General features: G+C 39.0%; 1 protein-coding gene across 2 annotated transcripts in view; it reads right to left on the bottom strand.

Annotated features, from left to right (window-relative positions):
• Positions 1–14,780, bottom strand: part of LOC105014499 (GDNF family receptor alpha-2) — an 80,220-nt gene that overhangs the window by 50,720 nt on the left and 14,720 nt on the right. For both annotated transcript variants that reach the window (XM_010876887.3, XM_010876888.3), the window contains exon 3: positions 4,537–4,623. In XM_010876887.3, coding sequence (XP_010875189.1) covers positions 4,537–4,623 — 87 coding nt within the window. The remainder of the gene's footprint in view (positions 1–4,536; positions 4,624–14,780) is intronic.

The following is a 14,780-nucleotide window of genomic DNA, read 5'->3' as shown; positions in this document are numbered from 1 at the left end:
TTGTAAAAGCCAAAGTGTAAACCATTGTAAATGCAAGCTATTGTAAAAGCCAAATGTAAACCATTGTAAATGCAAGCTATTGTAAAAGCCAAATGTAAACCATTGTAAATTAAGGAATGGTCATTCTTTAACCCCACTGTTGGACTTGACTATAGACAGGATTTTAATAGGGGGCTTGTCCACAGTGCTCATAGATAAAAAAATATGTGGTAGCTACCTTTTGAAGAGCAAGGGATCTGAATTTAGGCATTTTTCATAGTAAGGGATCTTCCTTCCACAGTAATTGCTCTCTCTTCCTCATTTGAATCCTGCATTTCATATATCATGCTGGACTCCGGGGAGCAGGAGTTCAGTCAGGTTAGAGTGGGGCTCTTAGCTTCAGGTATGCTCACTATAATTAGGATTGGTGCCAAAATGTGGATTTAATATGGCCCTTGGTGAATGTGCAGGAGGTTGTTAGAAAGTCTTTAGTCCTTACCCCTGGGAGCATGTCAATGCATTTCCATGTCAAAGAGTTCAACAGTCATTAGCTCAGGCTTCTGCCACAACGGAGTTGGCTTTGGTTAGGGAATGCCACAGCCCCACACTGCATTTCCCTACAGTAAGCTTGAGTGCACATATTTGGGATATAGTTATGGTATTAGTAAGAAAGCTGTTTCATTAGATTTAATATAAGTTATTGACTTACTAATTTGTTTTGTAAATGAGACTAAACCAACATTAGTCCAATATGTCAAGTAAAAATGAAAGACACCACTGAGTGTTGATGGTTTGATTTATTAAAATATCTATGGAATGTGAACATATTGTAAAACTCTTGAGTGGGTTGTCAACAGCCAATGCCAGCATTTTTCCAAATGCTTCCTTCTATGGTGCAACATCCCTTTACATTTAGTGTTCAGATTGCAATTGATGATTTCAGCCGTTATGCGGCACAATTCTTCAAGTTAATCATGTTTGGCAATCATGCATATCAAACCTCAGACAGATAACATTGCAGCAGAAATGTGCAAACAAGTTGATTCCACTCTACTGTATATCAAGATGCTGGCATTGCTTCACAAATTCCCACAACATCAGTGTAGAATGTCTAATTGTGCCAATGAAAACAACTAATGAGCATCGCCATGGACATGTCGGTGGGATTGTTCAGTATTCCGTTTAATACCACCTTGTTAGAAGAATGCTGACCGCACAAACAACTAATATGTTATCCTTAGACCCAACAGTCATTAAGTGTCTGTGGAGAGAAACAACAGACAACCAACTCCAAGCTAATTGTCAATGTGAACGGATCGCAGTGCAGCCGTGGAACAACAGCAGCGCGCTGGCACGCGGCGGGATTACATTGTCTTTGAGAGTGGAACGTTGATTGTTACCAGGGCAAGGTGAGAATGTCTAGCGCTGGGCTGCATGCTGAGCACGACTGTTGCCCGAGTCCTTTTTCCCCAGCCGTAGAAATAGGTTTCTCCATTTAATTGGATGGTAGGCACGCAGGCCGGAGAGGTGAGAGGCTTAGCAGAGGGTCTAACTAAGGGGTGCCAAAGTGAATTCCTAGAGGGGTTTGTGCATGCTGCTTTTTTGTCCTGACCTCCGCTCTTAATAAGTGAATTAGCTCACCACTGGCTCACGAGGATGGAATAATTTGTGGGAAAACAAAATATAACTAACAGTCAATTATATCTTTTTTATGCTATGGGATACTTAGGACCAATTGGCTGAGGGGGGAAAAAAATTGTTAACCCAGTGGTTTTCAACCTGTAGTCTGCAGAGGTATTACAGGTGGTCAGATGTTAAGCAGATCTTTTGTATTGACTTTCGTCTTCCAAATATGAACAAATATTAATGGCATTATAAATTATTGTACACAAATATTGACAAACCACAGTTTTTTGTAATTTTGTTGGCCATTATCTCTTACTTGTGACTGATAAAAACAAGTGTACATTTCAGATGCACGATATTGGGGTTCCCCGGAAGGGAAACGGTTGGGAACTGATGTGCTAACCAATATCCTTCAAATTACCTAACAGAAGACTTTTAACTTGTACACATCTAACAGTCCCTGTTAAATTGTTTTGTGATATCTGTGGGGTAGATTTTACTGTGGCAGTTACAACATTTTGCATGGCAATATGCAATGAGTTGGTCACATTTCCAATGAAAATGTGCTTACAAGTTAAAAAGATTTGTTGGCCTTGGCTTCATTGAACCTTCATTGAAGGTTCTTTGAAATATGTAGTGATTAAGGCCTGGATGAAATTGTGATCCATGGTCTTGTACTGCATCAATGGATGAGTTCTATCCAATAATAATGTGACTACAAACCTGTTAATGTGCCGTGATTGGTCCTGGCATAATATGCATGAAATTGTAGTTTTTGTAAACTGCTCTCATAGCATCACTGATTCCTGGAGAGACTGGGTGCAGTAAGAAAATGGTGGACTTGTAAAAGTTGGACTCTCACAGTTGCTTTGTTACCTCTGTGTGCATTTCGAGATACTGGGGAGTTTTTCCTCCCATCAATGATGCCCTTATCTCGTTCACTATAAACACTTGAAGTTGTGGAGATTATTTTTCAATTTTCCAACCTTCCTCCTAGAGACAGTTTTTTTCCATCCTCATCAACACAGCAAGATATCACAATCCTTGAGCTTTGGTTGAGTCTGCCGTTTTAAAGTGATTTAGCACACTTTTGTGCAGTGGAAATCAAAGTATTTCAGAGAAGAACTGTGTAATTACTTATCTGTTTGCCTATGGGCTTTTCTCACCCCCACAATCAATTTTTCTGTCCTCTGAAATGTTAAATAATGAGTAAGGCTAGAGGCTAAATGGATTTAGGATAGCAAATTACAGATTTCACCTTTAAAATAGTCTAGGAAACAGTTCTAGCAAATGATTGACATAATAATGAGTCCAAGCTACAATTTATCATATTTTAAATGAGCTAAACCAAATTGCTCAGAGATTTTAAGATATTTTTAGCCTGATTCAAATTCACTATAGTAAAGAAAAGCAGATTGCCATCTTCACAACACAAACATTTTGGAGAGAACATTAAATAAAGTGTAAAAAACACTTTCAATTAAACAAGTGCTCTCCATTTTGATTGAGCAAAAAAGTATATTTTCAAACAACTGGGACATTTACAGACATCAAGCAAAATGTCTTTCTTGTGTTTCCAAGAGACAAAGCAAAGCACGATGCATCAGAATGAAGAGCAAATGTGGCATCACTGCTGTATACTGCTTTTGGCAAAATAGGTTGAATCATCCTCTGGCAATACATGTAGGAAATGGGAGATAAACATACATACATATATATAAGCCTATATTGACTATAGCAGTGACAATGACCCTCCAATTGTCCAATCTCACAGTTCTTTTTTTTTTCATGATAGCCAGTGTAACTGTGCCATATAATAAGATCTGCATTGATTAGTAATGCATTCTCAGTAACGACCAGTAAATTAAATGTGAGCAATAGTTCCCTTGCTGAATACTTGCTGTTTAATTAGTAAACAAATAGGAAATCAAACTGAAAGGAAAATCAATAGATGGGAATATGGAGGCAAATACATGGGTTTATGTAAGCAATATCCCTTTTGTGAACAAAGAACCTTAAAGAGTCGGTATGGAACTTTTTCCTTTGGGACAGGTAAGTCAAAAGTGGTCCCCTATATGGACAGAACTATTTTCCATAAATAACATAATTGGAGCCACTCGGTGTTGCAGGAATTACGTTAATAAACAACTAATGTGAAAAGTATGTTCAGTATGGACATAAATCGGTAGAGTTGTGTTTGCTATCAACATATCCCAGTGCTATTGGTCCTTAACGATTTGAGATTACGTTCAGTGTCAACATACGAAAAAGTGCCACTCACCTGTTTGCAAGGGCATTGTGGTCGGGATGTTACGTGGGTGTAGCTGCAATCAACTTGGTAGTGAGTTCGATAACAACGAGAGGCGAAACATTTGTTGTTGTGGTGTTGTTTAGACAGGCATTTCCCTGTTTTTGTAACCTTACCCTTAACCTTGATCCTAACCCTAACAGAACGGTGATGCCTAACCTTAATCATAACCTAACCATAGTACCAGTATCGTGATGCCTAATCTTAACTCTACATTTAATTGAATAGCGAAACATTAAGAAGCAACGTAATAGCAAGTCACTAATTGGACCAATAGCACTGGGGATATATGTTGATACCGAACATAATTCCACCAATACTGAACGTACTCACGTTTTTTTTAATCTGTTGTATATTAACGCAATTCCTGAGAGGTACAGTTGAATTGGAGAGAAAGGTCCACAACCCTTAACCCACTGATAAGCCCATAGTGTTTGTCTAAAACCAACAATTACTTTGGTTTCATGAAGGAAAGGAAATAACTGTTATTTTATTAATAATATATCTTTAAGAGTATCAGAGTATAACCGTTAAAGTTGTATTCATCACATCTCATATATAAACGTGTAGTTTTTTCGAATAGTACAGCCATTGTGAAAGTAATATAAATTGGTCACTCCTACCTGAGATAATGGAAGCGAGACGTAGTGCATCAGGGTGCCGCACAGGCATCACAGGTTCATAAGGGGATGTTTCATAAAACTCTCCACCTGGGAAAACAGTCATGATGAAATGGTTTTGTTAACACTGAAAATGATAGGATGCTCACACCCACATGCTGTACAGTCCATGGAACATGAATTACAGGGTATGTGCAGTGGTACAATAAAGCCCCCATGTAGTCTTTATAATTGGATTTTTGAATCATCACTCCAAGTCTAATAAATCCCCGTCTGTGTGTTAATTTAATGAAACTAACAAAAATATATATGTTTGATCATTTCTTTCCCCCTGAAAAGTAATTTGAAGATATTAACAAACACAGCCCAAATGAACAGTAATTTCTCGGTTATATTCAGATCACACTGTCATGTCCTGATGTTGGCCAACAGTTTCATTGCACCTAAGCAAGAAGAATGTCCAGGCATTCTTCATCGTTTCGGATTGTGACATGAACCTCATGTGAAAATACAATAGTCTTTTGTAAAGAAAGGAAAATGTCTGCACTGCCCCTTGGAATAATTACACATTCAGATCAAATCTCAAAATGTATATAATTCAGATTCATTGCACATGATAATATTGTATTTTTGTATTTTAGCAAAGAGTCATTGATATTCTATATTGAGCTACTGCAATTATGTATTTCATCTAAACTGTTGATAACAGAAAGGAATAAGTAGGAGTTTTAAATAAGTTGTAAACTTGGGTTTGTGACTATTAACTGGTCAGTCTGAACAATAAGACATTTTACACCATTAACATTTCAATAGTGAACAGTTGGCTAATTTTGTTACATGCAAAGCAGATTGTTCACCACGGTCAGATAATTTCCTTTTGGAGAGAAAATTTGGTCCTGGCGCTCTGTGATTTGGTTGAGGCTGCTTCCAAAGCTGAAATGCTGGGGTTATGTTTGTTAAAAAAAAATCAAATTAGCACTCAACTGACTGCACTGCTCCCCTGTGCCTCTCTCTCAGAAGCCCCTAATCCTGCATTTAAAATTCACAGCCATTCGGTGTGATTCAGACAAACCCTCCAGTGTGTAATAGCTTTGCATTTTGATCCTAACAGAAACACAGCAAGGCTGTTGGGGGATAGACAGGGAGCCCACCACAGCAAATTAGAAAATCCAAAACCTGTGGGGAGATGTGGAGCTCAGTCGATAACCATCCAATCAATAGATATCACTATTTTGTTTATCACGCTGCTCCGTGCTTTTGAAAAGATGATGTTCCTTGATAAGGTATTCTCCCCGCTGTTCAGAGAATGCAGGCTTCTTTGTAAGGTAGTGTGCGCTTCATTTATGTGCTGTTGATATTGTATACTACAGTGAATATTTCATTATCAGGCTGCAGATCAGGTAAAATAAAAAGCATACCCTTAAAGATTTCACGTTAATAACACAGTGCTATGTTGGTTCACAGTATGCTTGTTGAAAACAAAACAGAGGCAACATTGTATTTATGATACCTTACCTTAGTTCCCTGAAGAAAATGGAGAAAAACTACAAACAGCAAAATAAATAACTTGGTGGATTTCAAACTGAAAATGATCCTATAATAATAGCAACTGTCCCTTATCAGGAGTGGGAGTCATGTTTCCCAACATTACAAACTGTTAAGTAAAAACTGTGACTGTGACTGAACAAACTTCCAAGGAAGGCCACACTAAGACAAGTCTTAAGTCTGATTTCCTTTCCTAAGGGAAAGCTATATAAAGCATCATAACTAATTGTTTCTCCTTTTAATAAACATTTTTAATACAGCTTATGATGTCATCGTGGAGCCTGAAGAAGTCTCAAAACTGAATTCCAAGACATAATACATTACTATGTGGTGAAAAAAACCGAACATGATCCTGTCGTCAGACATTGCAGAAGAGTTGCCAGTATCATAGCATACATTGCAGTTAAAAATGATTCGCCCTCATTCAGATTTGATCTATATTTGCATATTCTTGCACTGAACGATCATATCTAACCCAAGGCTGGCACCAGAACAAATCAGCTGGATCTGCATTTGATTTCCACAGGGGATCAAGTTATTTTTACGGCACCGATGTGTGCACACGCTTACTCAGACAGGTGTTGTTTTGCTTGCCCGGATGCTTTATCTGAGATAGATGCGTCTTCCTGTCAGCGCATCTCAATCAAATAAATGATCAATATTTAAATTTATAGGAGGACAAGGAGGTACTTTAGAACCCTAAGTACAGGTAGAAGACATCGGATAAATAAAAAGACTCTGGGTGGGGCAACTGTGTGCTTAGTGCTCTAGGGTGCCCCAAATCGCAAATATCATAAACAATGTTGAAACCTTAATGAAGGGCACCCAGGACAACGAAGTCCACCAAGAACACCACTGCTGTAGGTTCTCCTAAACAGGACTACTGTGGTGTGCTTACTGCGCTAGGCACAAAGAGCAAGAGCCCCAAATCAAGACTTCATTATTCCTGGTCGCGGTGTGGCTTATGATAAGAACACAAACAACCAAAGACAATTTTCCCAAACAAAACCTAACAGCCACTAACAGGTTCCCCAAACAACTACTAACAACCATTTATGTTCCCCCAACAACACCTAACAGCCACTAACAGTTTCCCCAAATAACCATTAACAACCACTAACAGGTTCCCCAAACAACTACCAACAGCCAACACGTAACTCAAAACAACCATTTACACCCAAAAGGTACTCCGAACAACCCCAATAACAAACACCACCATGCAACTCCAACCACTGGAACACAAACTGTTAAAAGGCTTTATAATAACTGTCGGCGATCTAGTTACCAAATCATCCTCAACTACCAACTGCCTCCTTCAACCTCATACGGAAGAGAATATATTTAAGCCAAATTACGGGGTGAAATGAAATGTTTTGGTGTGTCTGGTCTTATTGTTAAGCTTTTTCATACATAAACAAATTGAAGAACAAATGAATTCAATAATAGCCTGGATTTGTTTGAATTAATCTGCCTAGTTCAGTTGAGTTGTGGAAACATCGTTAACAATGATGAAACCTTAATGAAGTGCCCCAAAGGCAAACAAGTCCACAAAGTCCACCACTGCTATGGGTGGCGGGGGGGGGGGGGGGGGGCTATTCGATCAGGGAGCATATTGGAAACAGGTATATTTTACTTTAACATGCTGCCAACTGGGCTGTATATTTTTCCAATCAATTAACCTACTTCTCAATAAATCGATCAATCAGAATGTAAAAGCAACCAGAGAAACATAAATTCACTCACCCTTATCATGCCTGAGTCCAACAACTGACCAGTATTACCAGTGCATGGAAATCTATTGTTACTACTGGTAAATGTCCCTTTTCACCAGAAACGTCCCATGAAATCTGTTTACCCATACTAGCTGGCCATTGTATTATAGTGAAATCATCAAAGAAAGCCTACTGTTCTAGCTTTGAATGTGCTGTGGCTAGCCTCTGGGCCAGCTTATAGAGGATCATAGAAAACAAAACGATGTTCTTATTCTCTGGGAGACTTTTAGGAAGTTAAGGTTTCCTAAATTGTCACCGTTTCACCCAAGTGGCCAAGAAAAAAAATCCCTCTATAGTATTAGGTGCACTGTAGCTCATTTGTTAAGAGCATGGAGCAAAGCCAGGATAGTGGGTTTGATTTCCATCGTTGGGAATCATTGGCCCGGTACAAAAAAGCATGGAAATATATGCTCTCAAAACTGTAAGTCACTTTGAATTAGTGTCCACTAAATTACTTCTTCTTTGATATGCGTCTACTTGCTTTTCACCCCTGGATTTGGGCAGTTTCTCCCATTCTTCCTTATAGATCCTCTCAAGCTCTATCAGATTGGATGGGTAGCAACAGGGAATTGAATTCTTCATGTCTCCACACTAATATTCAATGGGGTTCATGTCTTTGCTTTGACTGGACTACTGATGGGAATTCACAGACTATTCCCGAAGCCATTACAGCATTGTCTTAGTTGTGTGAATCGGGGTTGTTGTCGCCAAAATATGAATCTGCACTTCGGACTGGGGTCCCCTGCACTCTGAACCCTGTTTTCTTTAAGGTCCTCTCTGGGTTTTTCATCTTTCCCCTAATCCTGACCAGTCTCCAGGTGCCTGCCCCTGAGAAGCATCCCCATAGAATGATGTTCTTCACCATTGGGATGGTATTAGTGCCCCGGGGGGATGAGTGGTACCTTGTTTCCGCCAGATGTGAAACCTCTTTCTGACTGTTGACTCAAGCACCTCCACGTTGATTGTGCAAAGAGTGGCCTGTAGATCCCTTGATGTTACACTGGGCTTCTGTTGTGGAGATTCTTGAACTGATGTATTCTTGGTCCTATGCATGTATGAATGAGTTACTAGTTAGAGATAGGTAGGGGAGCGTGAGAGAGGGGTTCTGGTATTTGTCCGAGGGGGGCATCCTTGACCGGCACCAGTAGTTCATAGGGTTAATCGTAAATCTGTAGGTTGTCCAGATGAAGTCCCCCTCAAGGGTTGAGAAAGTTAACCAGATGGGGGAAGACAACATGTCCCTTGTGTCAAGCCCAGGACATGTGATAGAACAAAGGGCATGTGTTTTATTGACAAGACAGATGGCTAATAACTTGCCACACCCCTTTTTGTATGTGATATGTACTGTTGAATGAGCTATGTTGAGTTAGAGACTCCTCGGACGATTATGTTTGTAAGTGGTTGACGTGTCTGTCTTATTTGCAAATTATATTAAAATGGTGCCTAGAGAATTTTGTCTCTGTTTCTTACTCCTTTAAGAGTGTTGATCGATGGAATTACCATCACAGCTTCTTAGAGACTTTTATGATAATTTTTCGGTCAGCTCTAGGCCTGAAGTAGGTGGGACGACCACCCATCTATTGGAGTATCATTTAGTATGCTTTGATCTGGGTCAGTGAACAGGTAGTTAACAGATCGTGAGGCTTTCTGTTAATCTGGTAAAGAGATTTTGGTTTGCCCTAAGCTTAGCCTTGTATCTGTTCTTTGTTCTGTAAGTAATATGAGCCTGTCGTACCTAGATTCTTTGATTATTTGGAGCGCGGTCATACATAGGTGGCCGTATTTCGACTGACCCATGCACATGTAAACAATAAAAAGACCTAAAAAGAACATGGGATCCAATACCAATAATTTTTTTTACACTATATAGGACATGTTTTATGGTGCAACTGATTCTAATTTTAGTCATTGTATGTGATGTTGAAGTTAGAGGTGTACTAACTTTTTCATGCATTTCTGTTTATTTCAATTACATTAATGGTTTTAAAGTTTACTTTTTTTGTGTGATTTATTCAATTGGGCTACCTTTATCAATGAATGTGATTTGAATTTAGCTTAGAAGACCATGTCTGGACCAAACAAGACCCCTGAGAAAACTTTCTAGGTGGTCTTCATTTTGTATACAGTTTGACTGTATGTGTATGATTATCAATGAGAAAATTGCAGTTCAGAATGGTGAATAATGCAATGAGAGCAACATGAAGTAATGCAATAAGCGCAAAAAGCACCACATCATCGGTAAAACACGGTGGAGGCAGTGTGATGGCATGGGTATGCATGGCTTCCAATAGCACTGGGTCACTAGTGTTTTTTGATGATGTGACAGAAGACAGAAGCAGCCGGATGAATTCTGAAGTGTATAGGGATATATTGTCTGCTCAGATTCAGCCAAATTCAGTGAAGTTGATTGGATGGCACTTCACTTAACAGATGGACAATGACCCCAAACATACTGAGAAAGCAACCAAGCAGTTTTTTAAGGCAAAGAAGTGGAATATTCTGCAATGGCTCAGTCAATCACCTGATCTCAACCTGATCAAGCATGCATTTCACTTGCTGAAGACAAAACGTAAGGCAGAAAGACCCACGAAGAAACAACAACTGATGACAGTTGCAGGAAAGGTCCTGGCAAAGCATCACAAATGAGGAAACCCAGCGTTTGGTGATGTCCATGTGTTCCAGACTTCAAGCAGTCATTGACTGCAAATGATTTTTGACAAAGTATTAAAAAATATCATTTTATTCATGTTTGTGTTAATTTGTCTAATTACATTTGAGGCCCTGAAATAAGGGAACTGTGTATGGAAATGGTTGCAATTCCTAAACGTTTCATGTGATATTTTCATTCAACCCCTTGAATAACAGCTTAAAGCTGAAAGTCTACACTTCAATTGCATCTCTGTTGTTTCATTTCAAATCCATTGTGGTGGTGTACAGAGCCAAAATTATGAAAATTGTCCACATTGTCCAAATATGTCTGGACCTAACTGTATATTAAAGATCAAAATTGTGTTATTTGTTAAGAACAAAATGACGTAACAACGGTCAATGGAACCGATTGAGAATCACAGATTGAGAGCTGGATTCAAACTCTCACCGAAAATCAAATGAGATCACAGGCTGTTCCAACTTGCGTGAATTTCATCACAGCAACTCATAATGTGACTCAGTAGTGTGTATGCCTGGAGTCCGGCTCGGATCTACATTTCAGATTCAATTAAGACCTCTAATGGAGTGTGCATAATACATGTGAATAGGACAGTTTAGGTTTTGGATTGAAGCTATGTATGTCAGGACAGGGACAATCAGGTGGGGTGTGGGCAGTGGCCGGAGGAATCATCAGACAGCGACTTGATCTGCAATAATCCAGGTGGACTTTGGACAGGGACAGCTACGAGTCATTTGGGCCAGGTAGTCCAGAGGCATGGTACAAGCGCTCAAGTCCTCCTAAGGTCAAACAGGACACCAGGAAAGTTAGAGGGAGCATTCCTATTATTCACAAGGGTACCTAAGCACATTTTGTAGACTGACCCCAGTCCACCATTCTCATAAACCAATGCAACATAACAACTGGGGCTTATATTACATCACGCAAATGTATTTTTTGGGGCCCTTTTTATATTACCAATTATCAGAAATGATCAGAAAGATAGCCAGTCCAGAATGCGGTAAAGCTGTGACCACAGGGATATCCATATTGTTGGCTTAAGGTATAAAAAAGTTGAAAACTTACCAGACCATGTGTGGTATCGTTGCCTTCAGCACAAGCAGGAAGTCAAAATGGGTATCCTCAGGGACATAGCTGGCCATGCCATTTTCTGATTTATTCACGATTCTGTACAATTCTGACAGTATTGACGGAAACTGAGGAGCCAATTTGAAAGTCATGAAAAATAGAGTAAACTTTAGTTCATGCATTATTCAATATATTACTTATACTTTCTTTTCATTTGATAATTTTAGTAAAAAAAAATTACTAACTCTGTTTTGCTCTGTTTTGGCTCTTGCCTAGGACAAGCTGATTTCCTGATTACAGACCAAACACTATAAAATAAAATTGAAATTCTAAAAAGAAAAGAATGCGAAAACAATGTTATCGGTATACACATTCCGATCAGTTAATATGCACATTCATCATCGAAAAAGTAAATATGTTTACAATAAAGCAGTATTTGTGGATTAGGACATGTTTTGTCTTATATATGATGCATATATAATACATCCCATACCCTAGATGTACCTTTATTGCTATTATTGGTTACCAAATAAATTAGTAAAAGTAATCTGGTTTTTTTACTTGTATTTGTGGATGCGGTGACTTAGTGTGTTCACAGACAGTGGTTTTTGAATGTGTTCCTGAGCTTATGCAGTGATGTCCACTACAGAAATGTGTCTGTTTTTAATGCAGTGCTGCCTAAGGGCCCGATGATCCCGGCCATCCAGTACTGTTTTTCAGCCTTGTCCCTTGCATTCAGACATTTCTCTAGATTCTCTGAATCTTTTAATGATATTTTGTACTGTAGCTGGTCCTCAAACACTGTGCGGTTATACGTTTAGAACGTTATTCAGAATTGTTACACTATTTTCCAGCGAAGTCTTTCACAGAGTGGTTAACCCCTCCCCAACCTCACTTCTGACAGACCCATCCTCCCTGGAATGATCTTTTAATACTCAATCAATTTACTGACCTGTTGCCAATGGATCTGGGCCCAGTTTCCCGATAATGAGGGTTTAACGATGGACGTAGCTTTAAGATGGACTTGGTTATGACGGACTTACGCCTGTTTCCAACTTTTTTGGAAATGGGTTGTAAAATTAATGTTTTGAATTTTGAATGGTGATTGGCTGTTAGCCGTGGTATATGTAAGCAATAAGGAACAAGGAGGCATTTTGTATGGCCAATATACCACAGCTTAAAGCTGTTCTTTGGCAAGACGAAATACGTCTAAAAAAAAAACACAGAGGCCTAATTGCTCATATAAACCTGTTACCAACACAATTAAAGCAGTAAGAGAGATGTCATATCTGTGGTATAGCATACATCATATATAGCACGGCTATTAGCCTATCCGCATTAAGGATTCAAATCAACTGGTGTATATGACACCGTATGTCACAAGTGTGACATCACATCACCTTTTACTGCTCTAACTGTGTTCATAACCAGTTTATAAGAGCAACAAGACATCTCAGGGTGTTGTAGTATACTGACAATGTATCACGACCAAGAGCTGTGTCCACGCGCTCCATGATGCGTTGTGCCTAATAACAACTCTTAGCCAAGGTATTTTTGTCATATACCACACGCCCTTGTGCCTTATGGCTTACATATACAATGACATTCAGCCAATCAGCATTCAGAGTTAAAACCCTGTCACACACTTGGCATAAACCCATTTCAGCTGGAGCAGACCCACTATACTTTTTCAAACGCAGAATAACACACCAAATTCAATCTTAATTACACACTGGTGCGTTTGTACCTATTCATCCACGTTGAGCCTGTCCGGCACACTGCTACTCCCTTTACGAATTGGCCTGGTTCCATTTCCCATAAGGTCTCACCATGAATGCCTTTGATAAATGTTCTAGGTTAAATAATTTGTCATTTCTTTTAGTTTTGTCTTCTGTGTGAATATGGCAATTCATTCGTCCTCCAACATTTCTTAAATCATAGGCTGCCAAAGATCAACATACGATAGATATGTTTCATGTAAATCAAAGAGGAAGTAGGCCTAACTCTTTATTACAACAAATTATATTACTATATACATATATTATATTTATAAATATAAATAATATTGTCAAACATAAATCTATAGCTGGAATAAAGTTAATAAATTAATTGTGAGAGTGTTTCACAAGCCATAAAGTTGTACAGTAAATCCACAAACACAACACAACATTGCTCTTGCTTGGAGTTGAAATGATTCACATTTGCAGCAGGAACCCTTTGAACTGTTCTTCAAGAATGGTGATATTTGACAGTCACCCAACCAATTATGCATTTATCAAGTAATGAAAATACTTTCCAACTGTTTAGTGTGCAATGGTTTGCTGGAGGGCAACAACTTATAGTGGTAATTAAGACTCTGTTTGACTTCATTTGCTCTGACAGTGTTACGCATGGCCAGAGTGGCACACACAATCAGGCCTCCTTTGTAGGGGATTTGGCGTTGACTGCCTGAGGGGTTTTAAGCTGTAGAGAATCTCAAATCCATCACACTTTCATTATCAATAAGAGTACATTCTTAAGATGATGGAAGCGTCCTATGGATTTTTCCAGTCTTGAACCAAAGTCATTTTAATAGCTGCCATTCACCTTATTTGTTTAAATATGCCCTAGTCTATTTGCATACATGTAGAATATTGATTCCATATTTGTCTGTCGTTGAGGATAATATAATTCCACATGCTATGATAGCTAGTCCACTCATATGATTTCAGTGATGCATATTCAATTATCCTAAAACCTTTATGATGGGAGAAATCCAAATCCCTACTTGCCCATATTCAAAAGGCAAATCAAGCTGTCTTCTTCCTGCCAGAGGAAGATTGTAGAATTTCCCAACAATAGCTGCCACTCTGGGGGTCACTTCAGTCATACTGAAATCGGCTTGGTAAATCCTAAGTTACAGTGAAGGAAATCATTAGAGCGATTTGTAAGGACACAGAACGCCATCCCTGTCATCATATTTTATTGATCCTTTTCACAAGTTTTAGAGGGTCTGAAAACCTCTATTGATCTCTTCCAGAAAAAACTATTGACAAGTATATTCTTCTGAAGATGCAGCACCCAGCTAGTGAGCATGGTGATATGAGGAAAAACAGAGGACACATTCAGCATGCAGCGACAAACTCCCATTGCCTCACACAAGAAATGTGCTTCTTATGACAGTGGATGGCTACGGTAATGGCCAGTGACTCCTA

Source organism: Esox lucius, chromosome 13, assembly GCF_011004845.1.
Source record: "Esox lucius isolate fEsoLuc1 chromosome 13, fEsoLuc1.pri, whole genome shotgun sequence".
Taxonomy (NCBI): Eukaryota; Metazoa; Chordata; class Actinopteri; order Esociformes; family Esocidae; genus Esox; species Esox lucius.
The sequence above is the reverse complement of the archived record's forward strand: the minus strand, read 5'-3'. Positions and strand labels throughout refer to the sequence as shown.